This window comes from Pleurodeles waltl, chromosome 8 (genome assembly GCF_031143425.1).
Source record: "Pleurodeles waltl isolate 20211129_DDA chromosome 8, aPleWal1.hap1.20221129, whole genome shotgun sequence".
NCBI classification, from domain to species: Eukaryota; Metazoa; Chordata; class Amphibia; order Caudata; family Salamandridae; genus Pleurodeles; species Pleurodeles waltl.
Genome location: NC_090447.1, coordinates 1,524,861,814 through 1,524,877,990, shown reverse-complemented (window position 1 = coordinate 1,524,877,990; position 16,177 = coordinate 1,524,861,814). Strand labels below are relative to the sequence as shown.

The following is a 16,177-nucleotide window of genomic DNA, read 5'->3' as shown; positions in this document are numbered from 1 at the left end:
CCAATATGTAGTGCACGCGTGTAATGGTGTCCCTGCACTCACAAAGGGGGTCATTCTGACCCCGACGGTCATGGACCGCCGGGGCCAGGGTTGGAGGGAGCACCGCCAACAGGCTGGCGGTGCTCCACAGGGTATTCTGACCGCGGCGGTTCAGCCGCGGCCAGAAAGGGAAAACCGGCGGTCTCCTGCCGGTTTTCCGCTGCCCTGTAGAATCCTCCATGGGGATTCTGACACCCCATACCGCCATCCTGTTCCTGGCGGCAGAGCCGCCAGGAACAGGATGGCGGTATGGGGTATCGTGGGGGCCCCTGCAGTGCCCATGCCAATGGCATGGGCACTGCAGGGGCCCCCGTAAGAGGGCCCCACTTTGTATTTCAGTGTCTGCTTTGCAGACACTGAAATACGCGACGGGTGCCACTGCACCCGTCGCACCTTCCCACTCCGCCGGCTCAATTCTGAGCCGGCGTCCTCGTGGGAAGGCTGTTTTGCACTGGGCTGGCGGGCGGCCTTTTGGCGGTCGCCCGCCAGCCCAGTGCAAAACCCAAAATACCCTCAGCGGTCTTTCGACCGCGGAGCGGTATTTTGGAGGGGGGAACTCTGGCGGGCGGCCTCCGCCGCCCGCCAGGGTGAGAATCACCCCCAAAGTCTGGAGAAATTGCCCTGAACAATGTGGGTGCACCTTGGCTAGTGCTAGGGTGCCCTCACACTTAGTAACTTTGCACCTAACCTTCACTAAGTGAGGGTTAGACATGTAGGTGACTTATAAGTTACTTAAGTGCAGTGTAAAATGGCTGTGAAATAACGTGGACGTTATTTCACTCAGGCTGCAGTGCAAGTCCTGTGTAAGAATTGTCTGAGCTCCCTGTGGGTGGCAAAATAAATGCTGCAGCCCATAGGGATCTCTTGGAACACCAATACCCTGCGTACCTAGATACCATATACTAGGGAATTATAAGGGTGTTCCAGTGTGCCAATCAGAATTGGTAAAAATGGTCACTAACCTGCAGTGACAATTTTAAAAGCAGAGAGAGCATAAGCACCGAGTTTCTGGCTAGCAGAGCCTCAGTGACACAGTTCGGCACCACACAGGGCACACATATAGGCCACAAACTATGAGCACTGGGGTCCTGGCTAGCAGGATCCCAGTGACATAGGCAAAAACAAACTGACACACAAGTAAAAATGGGGGTAACATGCCAGGCAAGATGGTAATTTCCTACACTTAGGACTTTTAGAGAGCTGCCCAGCCAATCACCCTCCCCCAGCACAGGAGCACCCCTTTCCAAAAGGAAGTCAACTTTTCACAGGTCCAAATAGTATGCATAAGGTCTCTTTTTTTAACAGAGCATGTCAGACAGTTCAGTCCTGAGAGCATCCCATCTTCAACTGCCCGTCACATATGTATTAGGCCTTATGCAGGTATTTCAGCTGTATGGCCCTAAACTGTGACGCAGTCACCGCTTCCCAGTGGGACACCCCTGCCTCCCTCCAGTCACCTAACATCAGGGGGCCCATTTACCATTTCCACTCCTCCCGCAGGTGGCCAAAAGAGACAGGTGAAAAATTTGCTAAATAGCTATAGACTGCTGAGATCTTATGACCTCAATTTCTCCATTAAAACTTTACCCTCCCTCATGCAATAGTTGGGGAACTCATCCATGTCTTTTATGTGAGGAATAAGAGCACACATGAGCTACAGAAATGAAAGGAATTGACTACAATCAAGGTTATATTCACTATTGAACTCTGTGACTGATTTCAATGTAACTCGACATGACATCCCCCAACGTTGATATTGCATCCCACCACAGGAGTCCCTGTAACGCAGAGATCTGCCCCAGGCAATAACGCAATATCTTGTCATACGACGCATCCAAACATCTAATAGCTCCATTCCAAACCTGAAACACCACTCTCGTGGCCAGAGAGAGAGAAGGGGTCTTTTTCCCATAAAGTCGGTGGGATGCTTCTGTCCTCCACATCAGCTGTTTATCAGAGGCAAAATGCTGGGTCGTCCAAGATATAAATCCATCGTTCCTTTATAATTACATGGGATGCCCTACAATATGAAGCCACTACAGCTGCTATACCTCCATCGTGGATTTGAAGCATTTTGCCAGAGCAATTCTGGGGAGGATTGGTAGTTCCCTGGAAAATCTTGCAAGGCAGCATCCATTCAAGTGAATAGGTAGAAGGGAATAATAGATGGATAATTCTGTAGTTGGTATAATAAGCTGGGATACATTACCACCTCAAAGATTAAGGAGTACCCTAAGAAAGATAGGGAGTGCTGACCAGAACCCAATGTCTCTGGTCAGGTGATCCAGCTGCGGTTGAATGTTTCTGTCACAGGCCCTCTGCACATCCTCTGTAATGTATACCAAAGGTACTTAAATCCGTCAGGACCTGAAAGCCGCCCGCCCTTTCTAACAGTGAAGGGGGGCATCCTGTGAGATACACAGAGGATTTGTCTTGGTTGAAAATGATGCACAGAATTTTCCTAGGATTTGAAGGACCCGGGGTCCTGACTGCTGAGGTTCTTCAAGGAATGTCTTGATCTCATCGGCATGTAATGCTAGCCTGTCTGACAACTCTGGGGCCAATTCAAAACCCAGAACAAGTGCGTCAACACTCAGCTAATTGGCCATGCACCATGGTATCATTGCTTTTTTTTTTTTACTTTCCAGTTAGTCTCATGGGGCTGCCAGCCACCCAGCACAGAACGCACTCTTCGACCCACCGATTTCTCGAGAGTGGGGTGATCTGCCCTCCGTCTGGTTTGCGTTATGCAAACCTGGCGCAAGGCGTTTTGGTGGTATTTACTTTGAGGCAAATTAGGCTTTTCTTCATGGCCAAAGTAATGAAAAGTAGCTCTTTGTGCTATTTTGCTTCCAGGGGTGGTCCATGGGTGGTATAGGAGTATTTTCATGCAACCATTTTTGGGTTGTGATGCAAATAATTCTTTCAGACAGACTTACACCTGAAATTTCATGTTACTGAGCATTTATGTTATGTGTTAGTATGGTTGTACAGACAAAACATCGTATTTTAGCATTGCTGCAAAGCAGTTCATTTGTGCAAGTTTTATTAAAACAAAATAGAAATCTATTTACGATGTTTTGCTCAAGCATAGAATTTATTTTAGGAGTAGATTTGAGAAGTGAATTTCTTTATAGGCCGGGTAGATTACACTAGCATTTTCTGTAAATAACTCCACACGCCAGCAGTATGATGCATTGCATGGACACATCTTAATATTGACTGCCATATGACTAGGAGCAGGGAATACTGGGCATATCATAAGAAAAACTGGCACGTGATATGAGTTATAAATTTGAGGGTTTTGTACAGTGTGGCATAAAGCTATTAAACTGCCTTTTAATGCAGAGTATAATGAATATGCCATTGCGTTGTTTCCCAGTTGAGGGTTCTTGTTACCTAACCTTAAAACAGCGCCTGCCACTCAATGCTTATTGCAGTACTGCTATTTGTACTTCTGCTTTTTTGTGTTTCCATCTCAAACGTATTGTGTCCCTAAATTGCTGTCTGTTGCCATCTGCCCTGTTGCCATGTGTCTCAGCGCATGTCTTGGAGGGTTGCATCTTGAACCTCACATCACCCCATGCATTTTAGGATACGTTTGGTTTGTGGTTGGAGATGGTTGTGTCGGTGCTGCTGGGTCTGCAGCTTACTATTCAAATGTAGTATGCTGCCTTTGGTTTGTATGGTGACCAGTGCCTGTGGTGTCATTGTGGTTAGTTGTTGAATATTTTCAGATTCATACCTTCTCTCACCAGCTGCTGCTGTTTTTGTGAGTAGCTTTAAATAAAGCTGTAGGTTGAGTTGAAAACGTACACAGTTAGCAATAGATTTTCTAGGCAATAGTTTTAGTTGCACTGAATGCACCAGTTAGAAGGTGCTGTGTTACCTTAACATGCTATAAGTTTCTTTAAGTATTCTGAGATTTGTTTGATGAATTCTAAGCTCCCAATTTCTGGTGCACTGAGAGTTTTTTTTTTTTGTATTACGTTTTAATGATGTGTACAAGCAACAATCATAGTATGAAGTGGTTGATCTACCAAACCAACAAAACATCAATTATAGCCTAATACATACTTACAAAGTGTAATAGGTCCAAATCAGTTACACATTTTCTACAAGAGTAATCTATAGAAACTCTCGCAAGAGTTTAACCAAGCTCTGTTGTCTTTCAGAAAAACAACTTTTCTTAGCCATACACAGCATTTTGGATAATTTTCCCAGGTTCTCAGTAAGTGTAGTGTAATTTCCTGTGTGCTTCATGTAAGTCTTTTTCAGCAACACTCTAATGAGCAGCAGCTTTAAGCCCCTTGCTGAGCCTGATCAGTCTAACCCGTGCATGGCTCTTCTTCTCCTACCTGACAGCAGGATAAATACAGAAATTGTTATTGTCACTTTTTACTCCTTTCAATAACTTTACTGTTATCTCTCAGTAGAGTGCTAGTAGTCTGCAGGACTATAATATGTGGATAATAACCTGCTCTGTGATTTCAATCCCTGGTAGAGGTATATCTCATGGAACTACTTGGAAGCCAAGTATACTGTGTGTCATTTTAAATCTAGCATGTCCAGAACTTGTTTAAACTTGGGGAAGTCAGCTTCTATTAGTCTTAAACATCTTACTTGGACTTAGGCAGCAACCAGATTGGCTAATTAGCTGTCCTCAGCATCGTATGTATAATTTCAAAATCTAATGGCACTTCATACGGCTGACAGCACTTTGTTTAAGACTGTGGACTGTTTTGACAGAAATTTGCACGTCATCTTAGTTGCCTAGGGTAAGGTTGCAAACACCGAGAACTGCCCTCCCTCTAAACTGTTAGTGATGAAGATCATAAATACCCCGTTGTTGAACACATGGCCAATCTCTGTGCTTCCAATGGGAAACATTACGGCACTGAAATGTGGCAGCCCCTCTAATAGTGCTTTGTGGTGATATAGACCAGGTGTCTCCAACCAGTCATGCACGAGCTACCAGTAGCTCACAGATCCCCAAAGAGTAGCTCACAGCCTGGAGTTCATTTAAAAAAAAACACAGGATGTAATTTTTACTTTTAAAGTTAAGGGAAAGCTGTGTTTAGCTTAAATTATTATCCTCAGGCTGCAGATAGCAGGGTCTGATAATGAGCAGTGTTGGAGTCAGATTTCTGACGCAGGGCAGAGAGGTAAAAAAGGTATTGAACTCTTAAATAAAATCCTTGTCAACTCAATATTGGAGGTGAGAACCAAATGATGTTTCTCAATGCTTTTAATTCCGAGAATGTTAAAATGAATCATTAAGGTAACTTCATTTTAATTTTCTCAAACCTTTTTTCAAAGTGTTGCATTTACAAACAGCAGGCCTCTTGCTTCCAGCATCCAGTAGAACACTGTGTCATATTTATAACTGAGAAATAGTCATTTTTAAATGAGAGAAAGTTAAAGTGCAGAAAAATGTTCCACATATGAACATTTTTGCACTTTACATTTTTCCCATTAAAAACAAAAAACGGTTGTTTTATTTGTGTTCTACATGTAACGGTGCCACATATGGTGAAAGGTATGCCTGTGCCAAAAGTGCATACAACATAGGATCTCGGATATCCATACACTTATATCCCATTCATATGCACATGTTCATACATTCCCAAAGCTCTCACCGACACACATGACAGCCCTGTCATAGTGCCCCTGGTCAAAGTATTTGTTCAAACCATAGCATCTGGCTCTATGGAGATTAGGCATAAAGTCAATAAAGCTGGGCTTGGAGGTTTCTGGTAATAATGTGCAAATTATTTAGCCTTTGGTACCTCACAATGATTTTCACTGATCAGAAGTAGCTCTCACTACAGAAAGGGTTGGGGACCCCTCATATAGACATTGCCTGGCCACTGTCATTGTCGGTGAACGTAGAGACGTCATATACTTTAACATGCCACCCAATTCTCATTTATCCTCTAAGATTTGGTTTTGTCTTGGAAATCACTCTGTTTTTCAAACACCTTTGTTGTGTTTTATTTTTATTGTAACATTATTCGTTCCTAAACTATGAACATGGTAAAGTAAAATGTACTGATTAATTGTCTTGAGGCGCCATAGGACGTAAGCCACAACTCACTGGCCAAGGCCAATACCATTATGTGCTGTTGCTTGTGTTACTATTCAGATGAATATGGACTCTGGTACATATTGGGTTGTTTTGGGGATTTTTTTGGAGCACATCCAATGCCAATTTCCATAAGAATAAATATTGTCTGTAGTGGCACAGTCAGCTAAAACAATGGACTGCATTGCTACCAACAGTAATTACCAGTGGCTGGAATTTATTCAAGTGTTACTTTAAAAAAAAAAAAAATTATGTTTCAACAGAGATATAGCGTATAATTTCCCGCGTACAGATTTGGACATTACAAGTATTTTTTTTGTATCCCCATAGAGGAGATTCCTGAACACATAATAAGATGCAGAATAATGAAGAAAATATGACAATATTGGAAAGCTATCTGATACTCAAGAAGAACCAGAAATGATGCCAAACAGTAATTCGAAATAGAACAACCTCAGTAAGAGGTAGAGAATCTTGTACATGACCAGACGTATCCTGCAAGAACATCAAGTGCAATCCGTCCGCTTCAAGAAGCTGAGGATATCCATGCTAGTGGTCTCAATGCATCGAAATAAATAAAAATCACAACAATTTCACTAGCAGAACACACCCAATATTAAAACATGGTAGATAACACCATTTTTCTTAGATAATTATCAGGTAGTTACAACAGTGCTCCTCTCTCTAACATGATAATATCAATGCTGGGGTGTTAGTCCAGCATAAACACTGTTTTTGACCATCAGTCTGTAGAAATAGACCATAGGTATACAAACCAGGAATTGTGAAGTATACATCTGAAAGTTCAAAGATTTTATTTTACATGCAGTGAAGAACATTATTCTAGAATATAACACCTTGGGAATGAGTTTTGTTCTTTGTGTATTTTATAAATATTGTCCAAGAAACAGACTATTTAGATAAGCTGTGAGTTTAGTTCTCTGCACACATGCTAGAAAGTTCTTAACGCAGGTTTAAGACACAGCCCCTGATAGAAAGATCATACATATGTTATCAGTCTTGCAAGAATTCCTGTAACTATTCAACATTATACATAACAGATACATTGCAAATACTAAACATATCTAGTGAATATTAAAATTCAGTAAGTGACTCAGTCGGCAAACACATTAACATGATTTATGCCAAAATATAACCGACGGTTTGACTCTAAACCCCAAATAAAAACTTACAACGTAACATGAGCTTAGGCTTCTCCTTAGTACTAAAGTAGCATCACCAAGCTTGCATGGGGGGCGGGACCCATGAGGACAGAGTGAATGTGGCAAGAGTGTTCATCAGCCTTCACAGCTAAGAGTTCATTAACAAACAAAAACAGAAGAAATAGCATAAAGATTCTGTGTTTGTGAGAAGGGTTTTAATCACTCATCACCCCTACACTGCCACCAGTAACAATTCAACAGAAAATGTATTTAGCTGTAATGAATGAAAGATGACGTATAATGAGTCATCAGCTCTGTGGGGAAAATATCGAACACAGACAGCAGAAAACACAGACTCATACAGTAAAAATAGCAAGAGCTTTAGTCTTTCAGCAAACCTAACGTTCCATCAGCGAACACACACGGAAGAAAAAGCATACACCTGCAGTGAATGTGGAAACGTCTTTACTTGTGCATCAGACCTATCCACCCATTTGCAATGGCATACAGGAGAGAAAACATATACTTGCAGTGAATGTGGAAAGAGCTTTACTCGTTTATCATCTGTAAAGATACACCAGCGTGTTCACACAGGGGAAAAACCTTATACTTGCAGTGACTGTGGAAAGAGCTTTCGTACATCTACACATCTGAAGAACCACCAGCTAACACACACAGGGGAAAAACCTTACACTTGCAGTGAATGTGGAAAGAGCTTTACAGAAGCATCAGCTGTAAAGAAGCACCAGCGAATGCACACAGAGGAAAAACCTTACACTTGCAGTGAATGCGGAAAAAGCTTTAGTAGATCTGCATATTTAAAGAGACACGAGCTATCACACACAGGTGAAAAGCCATACACATGCAGTGAATGTGGAAAGAGCTTTAGTAGATCTTCGTATCTGAAGTGCCATGAGCTAACACACACAGGGGAAAAACCATACACATGTAGTGAATGTGGAAAGAGCTTTACTCACGCATCAAACCTAACCGTTCATCTGCGAAGGCATACAGGAGAAAAACCATTCACATGCAGTGAATGTGGAAAGAGCTTTACTGAAGTATCAGGCCTAGCCGTCCATCTGCGATGGCACACAGGAGAAAAACCATACACTTGTAGCGAATGTGAAAAGAGTTTTACTCAAGCAGCACACCTAACCAGCCATCTGCAATGGCATACAGGAGAAAAGCCACACACATGCAGTGAATGTGGAAAGAGCTTTACTAGATCTACGCATCTAAGGAGCCACCAGCTAAAACACAGGAGAAAAACTACACATGCAGTGAATTTGGAATGAACTTTATTCATTTACCAAGTATAAAGGTCCACTAGCACATGCACATGGGAAAAACCATACACATGGAGTGAATCTGGAAATGTCTTCACTTGAGCATCAGTCCTAACCATCCATCTGCAAAAGCATGTAGCAGAGAAACCATATACTTGCAGTGATTGTGGAAAGAGCTTTAGTAAATCCACACCTCCAAACAGTCACCATAAAACACACATGGGGAAAACATACATATTTATAGAATGTGAAAAGAACTGCACTCAATCATCAAACCTAACCATCCATCTGCAATGGCATACAGAAGAAAAAATAAATAAATGCAGTAAATGTTGAAAGAGCTTCAGTAAATCCATGTGTCTAAATGCTCTGCACCTTAACACACAAACAGAAAAAACACACACAAGCAGTGAATGTTTAAAGAGCTTTACTCAAGCATCAGTCCTAACCATCCAGCTTTGAAGGCATACAGAAGAAAAAACATACAGTTGCAGTGAAGGTAGAATGGGCTTTCCTAGCTCAGCATACCTAAAATGCCACCTTCAATCACACACAGGAACAGGAAAAACAACATAAAATCTGTAATATGGTTCCATCATTCATAAAGTATAAGACACCTCCTGCAATCCCACAGATGCAGTAAATGAAGGAAGATCTTGCATGGTTTATTATGCATAGTGGTCAATTAGTGAACACACAAAAGCAAAAATAACATTTTGTTGTAATGGTTGTGGAAAGAGCTTTAATGCTTTTTTGCAACTACATGTGCATCAGCAAATATACACAGGAAAACCCATAAATACACATCAAATAGGGTGTGTTTCGACCTGTCATGAAATGATAAAATTGCTGTTGGCAACACATCGAAGAAAATAATTCTGGCTACAGTAAATGTGGCAGGGTTTCATTTACTTTTAAGCATGCAGAATTGTAAGGGTTATGAAGAAACTTGCCAGTGTCTGTGCACTTTCTAGCTTTGGGGAAACACAATAATATGTTGAAATAAACCTGGCACTGTGGAAATTGCCTTGTGCATGTTGTAGGGTGAGATAGCTCTTCAATCTTATTATTGAGTATATTGGTAATCCTTGACATTGTTAACTATAAGGCACATGTTTCTATTCCATCCATGCGCGTGGGGATGGTGGATGTCTTAATGAATTATGTAAACATTGAGGTACAGGTATATTTTAGTGTGTAACCTTTGCTATTCTTTGTAGGATAATAATAGGTAACCATGTATTATGGTCCTGTATTTCCATCTTAATGTTTTGATGATATCATAAATCACAAGGCCAAAGGCCATGTGGTTTGTAACTAATACCAGATCCCTTAGATGGGAATGTAGGGTCATGTCATGAATATTAGATACTTTGCATTTGTTATATTACATGATGTTTTTTGTGGCAGTCGGGTTGAAAAATGTATTGTTTTCAAATGAGAATGTTTACTAAAAACGAAGTGAAGTCTGCATAAGGGAGATATTTTTAATGCTGTTCTCTGCATTAATTCAATAGAATAAGAATGGTCAGATATTAAATTTCAAGAATAGAATATTGAACCAACAAAAGACAATAGTAAAGCTCTGTAGACTGAGTTGAGGCTGTCCACTTGCAGATAAAACCCATATTTCAGTAGGCCCATGAAATGTGTCCAGAACCCCTCAATATCAGTATAGGAGCATATGACAGGATGATATGTTATTTGCTTTTCTTCTATAAAAGTATGATGTTCTTTCATTGCTCCGATCTGGGAATGTTGTATGCTTGCAAATAGAAGAGTACAATAGAAGAGTACAATATGTTAAGGACAGGATATATATCAATCTTTTTATGTATATTATTTCTTTATTTTTTGTAATTATGATGTGTAGTGTAATCATATGACACCATCTCGCAACAACTTTTCAAGTCTTAGACTTTCTTTTAAAAGCTTTTTTTTTTAATGGACTGTTAGTTTCTATTAAAAAAAGAACCATGATTACAATACCTGCAATGTACTAATATAATAAATGAAATGCTGTCAAGCAGCATTCACATGGCATTGATTCATCTGGCCATCCTCATTGTGTCCCACTATTTATATTTAACAGAAGATAATAATTCAGAATGCATTTTTTAAAACTTTTTTTTCAATGTTTGATTTCACTTTAGCATAGATATTGTCTACTTTCTGCTTTGTTGGGCAATACTGCTTAAAGGACTTCATGTTAATACATTTTACTCTTTTTAAACAGCAGTTTTTACTTTCATAGCATTCGATCTGTAGTGCACACTCTGACACAAAAATGCTTTTGGAGACATAAACTCATTCCTTTATTCCTGATAAACTTACGGAGAAGCAGCATTCACTTTCCAAGTTCAACAGACTGGACTGTAACAAACCCACCTCGGATGGGGGAAATAATTGTGCTTTTTTGTTTAAAAAAATAACTTGCTGTTCAAAGCTGTAGATCAGTGGTTCCCAACCTGTGGGCCGGGGACCCCTGGAGCCTCCTTAGGGGGTCCGCGGCTGCTTAAAACATTTAATAATATTAGGTCCCAGCTATCAGTAATGACTCCTTGGGGGTCCCCGTGTTCCAATAATAATTCAGTGGGGGTCCCCGGGCTCCAGTATTGATAAAATGGGGGTCCACAGAAGTCAAAAGGTTGGGAACCACTGCTGTAGATAATTTATAGCACTTCCTAAACCTTCTCCTTTCTTTGAAAAATGCTAAACTAAGTATGGGCCCATGCATTGTTCACACCGTGAACTTCCATTCTAACTTGATACAGTCTTCTCTCAGTTGACATTGATTTCTGTGCTGCAAATGAGGGTCCAGTTAGGAGATCGTGTTAACTATCTGCCACACTGGAGAGTTTTACTCTCTCTACAGAAGGTAGTTCTGTGGAAGACCCAATATAATATGCAAATTATTTTTGTTTCATTGTATTTGTTGAATAAGAAAGCTGTTATTCAACAAATACTTCATGGTGATGAGGCCTTTTCTCTGAAATATTGCCTTTGAAACTACTGCTAAATGTTAAATAAAAAGTCCTAATCATGTAAATATGTATGTTGATGCACAGGATGTAATATGTTGTGTATGTTGGAAGGGGGTTATGCCTTTCGGGTTGGGAAATTGTCAGTTATTCATCCATCAGCAAAGTTAATAGGTAACAAATTACCCTCAGCAGCTTTCCATTGTATGATTTGTCATGCTGTACTCTCGTGTGAATTAGTTATTGGCAGTGTTATGTAACCATAACCAAAGCACAAGAAGTTACATCTGTGCAATGGGGTGGGTTGCCAGAGAGCTGCTGCCCAAGGTGACCACACTGCACTAAGCTCCTGTGGCCAGAGTCTAAAATCCACCTCCATCCTACATGATCAAAAACACCAAACAACGGCATACCCAAGTAGCGTGCTTTCTGCTGATTCTGGAAAGCAATAAATCTGCTGCCTGGATGGACAGGTGGGCCTGGATCACCTCTGTCTCAGTGTGACTGGTGCTGATGCTGAGGCCAGGGAGGTTACTTGGCGTGACCGCATAGCTGAGCAAAGATGGGGATCATCAAGCTAGTCCTGCCCTAGTTGCTCATGATGGCTGAGCGGTCTAATGGAATGAAGAGGGCCAGGCAATAATTACATTTGGCAGCAGTACACCTCCATGTGTGTTCCAGCAGAGGGGCCATCATTGAGTGGCCCTCTGGCAGAGCCCTGCACTGGTGACAGCCTGATTGGGCCTGGAAGAGCTCATGGGTGGACTTCACTGACCTGGGCAGTGGCACAGATCACCATCATCTTCTGGCCAGCATCTTTGTGCCCTGTTGAAGGTGGGAGACAAAATGTATGAGAACACAGCTACGAAAAGCAAACACAGGAGGACTAGGTTATCACTGGGTCCTATAGTGTCTAGGAAAGAATTGGCGTGACCACTCCAGAATGCTCATTGGGGCCCCACTTTATGCTGCGTGTCACAAAACCAGATTCTGACAACAGCAGAGTTGCATATGTCCACTACTTGCAAGTGCTAATGAGTATCGTTACATACTTAACCTGTCGGAGTAATGGTGCATTGCTGGGCCTGTGTCCACAGTGTTGAGGCTCTGTGGGCCACAGGGATTATACCTCACCTAGGTGAAAATGAGATTGAACTGCTGAACCCAATGTTGCCCCGCTCTTGAGGGTTGTGTTTAGTACCAGTATCAACCAAGAGACTCAAAGCCTGGTTATGAATGGATCAGTTAGTTCTGACCATTTTCTAAAGTCCTGATTACACATGGGATGAAATTATGAGATGAAAGCTATTCAAGTCTTGCAGTAATTTTCAGATGTGTTAAATACCTCAAGGTCCGTTACATTTCAAGCTTGCTGAAATTTGAGAGGGTAAATACGTGCGTTCATCATTAGGCTGCTTTGCATTCGTCTGGCACTGCAATACCCAACAGGCCCTGCAAGAGGGCTCCTGGCTGGCAGAGGATAGTAGGTTGCGGGCAAGACACTATGTGGGACCAGTTTTTTCCTCTGCTAAGTGTGGTTCCCTACCTAGCCATAAGGGGCAATACTGAATCTCCAGCAATATTGGAACCCATCTGTCCTGTGCTGCAGCAGGTATAGATCACACACATTGATTAGGGGAATTCATCTTGCAGATTTTGAATCCAAACTAGGTGTAGGGTAGGGATTAACCTCTTGGTCCTGAAAAAATCCCAAAGGTCCAGTCAGGGCATAAGGCATAAAAAATGTTGACCCTACGTTTCTCATTTTGAAGCTGTTGAGGTCCATTAAACCTTGCAACAGCCTTTTTTTTTTCTTTAAATCTCTGTTAAGGTGAGCACCTCATGTAAATTAATTTGGTACCCCTTAGACAGTTTTAATCAACCTAGCACCCAACCCTACACTCACTATACCCTCAAGTACACTCATCATTGTGGCAAAGGATCAGAAGATCTCTGATAAAGAGCCCCCCTGCGGGGCCCGTTGGACATTGCAGCACTGGCCCAACAAGGAGCAGGCCAATGATAAAGCAATATGCCACTTTGGGTGTGTGAGGGCTCTTTCTTCTGACCACTCTGATCCTTTGATCTGGTGATTCAGCCCCTTCTCTGGTTCTAACTGATAACTTCACATTTCCATAGGAACAGCATTCCTTTCTTGCATCCTTAGAATATTAACACAGACCTGCACATTCACCATCATAATGGCGTGGCTCTCAAATATCACAAATGAGCATCATCTTACTTGACCATTGCAACCAGAATCTGAGGACTTGGGAGCCCTAACACTGATGAACCCGTTAGTCACAGGAAAATGACTACCACACCTCACTAACACCCTATGCAGTTGGGGGGATAGCAGAGTTTTATCTCATCCGACACTGAAACAAGTGAATCGCCTGAAACCAAACATGGTTAAATCAGATCAGTGCTAGTACAAATTGTGCTTCAAGCACACAGGTGTGATGAAGCATGGAAAAACAGATACGAGGTGGGTGTTACATCCCTCAATGGCAAGCTGGACACAGCCAGTATTTTTTTTTTTTATAAAGAACTTTATTGTTGTTTTTTGCAAAAACGAACACAAAGTAGGTCACACTCCCACTCCCTCAAGCATGATGCCATGCAATATCGTTCATTTGACACAGATAACACTGACTCATGCTGAGCAGTAATTATTACTAACGGTGACAGATCGCCCCACACTGAGCTCCTTACGGCCCAATCCCGGAACCCACAACCCAGGAGGCCTCCCACTTCCCCCACACTCTTGTATTTGGTCGGGCACCCTCTTGCTTCATACACAGGTTTTTTCCGCTAGGCACACAAGTCTACTCCACAGTGCCACTTGGTCATTGTTGGCACCACCTCCGCTTTCCTGTCAGCCACAATGTCTCTTTTGGCCACCAAACAGGCCACTCCCAGGAAAATCCGATCAGCTCTGCTAGACCCCACTCCCTCCATGACCCCCAGTAAGAGCAGCAATGGGGCCGCGGCCACCTCCACTTGCAAGACCCTTGTAATTTCAGTCACCACTGCCTGCCAGTAGGAGGCACTACTCGGGCAGGTCCATACCATGTGGTAAAAGTCAGCGTCAGGGTCAGTGCAGCGGGGACAGTCAGCACAGGAACGGAGGCCCGCCTTATACAGTCTGATGGGCGTGAGGTATGCCGTATGTAGGTAGTATGTCTGCAAGGCGCGAAAACAGATGGCCATGGTCAGGGCCCTAGGGGCCATCAGCTCTTTCCTCCAGTCCTCCTCATCCATGGGGCCCAACCACTCCTCCGACTTAGATTGTCCAGTGACAGAGCTGTGTTGGTAATTAGAGAGTGGTAGATCTGCGACAACCCCCCCAACCCAGGCCCGCCATCAGTACCTTTGCCTCCATGGGACTGAACTCGGGGAGGGGCTCGCCAGCCCGGATATACACACGTAACGCATGCCGGAGTTGTTGGTATTTGTGGAACTGGGTCCTATTAAGCAAATAATGCCGCTGAAGCTCCTCAAAGGACCGCATATGAGACCCCTCCCAGACATCCCCAGGTAGTGAGATTCCTATGAGGTCCCATTTTTTAAACCCTTCCAGGGCCGAGACCTCCGCCAACCATCTCCTGTGCCACAGCGGGGTCTGCTGGGTGAGGCGGGCCCACCAACCGGTTACTCTCTGAGCCTCACGCCAGCCCGACACAGACAGTATTAGAGCTGTACTACTGGACCTGAACACTGGCCTGTCCCTCATGGATGGAAAAACGTCTTATAGACTGTGCGCATAGACCAGCAAACACCCCACCCACACTCCATCAATGGAAATACAGATCATCAGGCCTCCTGAATTTTTCACAGTTATTCTGTTAAATTGACAGCGTTTAAATATGTCTAGATGTATTTAAACATTGTAGTTAAGTTCTGTTACAGTTTTAAAAATGCAATCAAATACATGATTGCCAAATATACTATTCTGGTCAGGCAGGCATTACTAACATGTAAAAGTTGCCACAGTGTGATTATTAGAAATGGGGCCAGAGTTTTGAAGAATATTTGGAACCCCCTTCCCTTTTGACACCTACTCCCAGACAGGATATAAATGATAAAATATGTTAGTGATGGCTCATTCGAAAGTAGTTTACTGCTGCTTTTTTCTGCTTAAAACAAAACACTGTTATCAGCATGATGCTTATTTTGGCCAATGCCTGGCACCCACCCCTTGGGATCACTTTAGGGCCCCCATAGGGGGCCCCATCCCCCAGTTTGAAGACTCTTGGCGAAGACCATCTAAAGGAGAGAATGGACAAACGAGCAGAGAGAATTGACATCCAACTAACCAAACATAGTAAACAACTGGCTGAAATCAAAACTAAAAACAGATTTGGAAGCCCACGCAAGAAGAAACAACCTGCTGACACTCTGCATCCTCAAGGCCATGAATGCAGGCAAAACAGAAACTATTGTGGAGATGATACTGGCAGAATTATTCAACAAATATGCTTTTTTTCAGAGGTCTTTATTGTGGAACATACATATCACATGCGTTGGCATCACACGCCTCCAGGCGCTCCACCATGTGCCATTATTGTGCGCCTCTTAAACTGTTGTGACAGGGACCCTGCACTCCGCATTGCCCAA

General features: G+C 42.7%; 3 protein-coding genes across 8 annotated transcripts in view; all 3 read left to right on the top strand.

The window, feature by feature from the left end:
* Window positions 1–16,177, top strand: part of LOC138248900 (zinc finger protein 420-like) — a 461,504-nt gene that overhangs the window by 99,262 nt on the left and 346,065 nt on the right. The gene's annotated exons all lie outside the window — the stretch shown is intronic.
* The window catches only part of LOC138248904 (zinc finger protein 420-like), a 138,587-nt gene that overhangs the window by 99,261 nt on the left and 23,149 nt on the right, over window positions 1–16,177 (top strand). For 2 of the 4 annotated variants that reach the window (XM_069202885.1, XM_069202886.1), the window contains one exon: window positions 6,455–6,588. The exons of the other annotated variants lie outside the window; for them this stretch is intronic. The gene's annotated coding sequence lies outside the window, so the exon portion shown is untranslated. The remainder of the gene's footprint in view (window positions 1–6,454; window positions 6,589–16,177) is intronic. 4 annotated transcript variants of the gene reach the window in all.
* LOC138249625 (oocyte zinc finger protein XlCOF6-like) lies at window positions 7,578–8,585 on the top strand. The gene has a single exon (XM_069203571.1). It carries the CDS (start codon window positions 7,578–7,580, stop codon window positions 8,583–8,585), a length of 1,008 nt encoding a protein of 335 aa, XP_069059672.1.

Bases quoted from the DNA above. Each gene is read 5' to 3' on its own strand.
- LOC138249625 (XM_069203571.1), top strand. From the start codon at position 7,578: ATGACGTATAATGAGTCATCAGCTCTGTGGGGAAAATATCGAACACAG.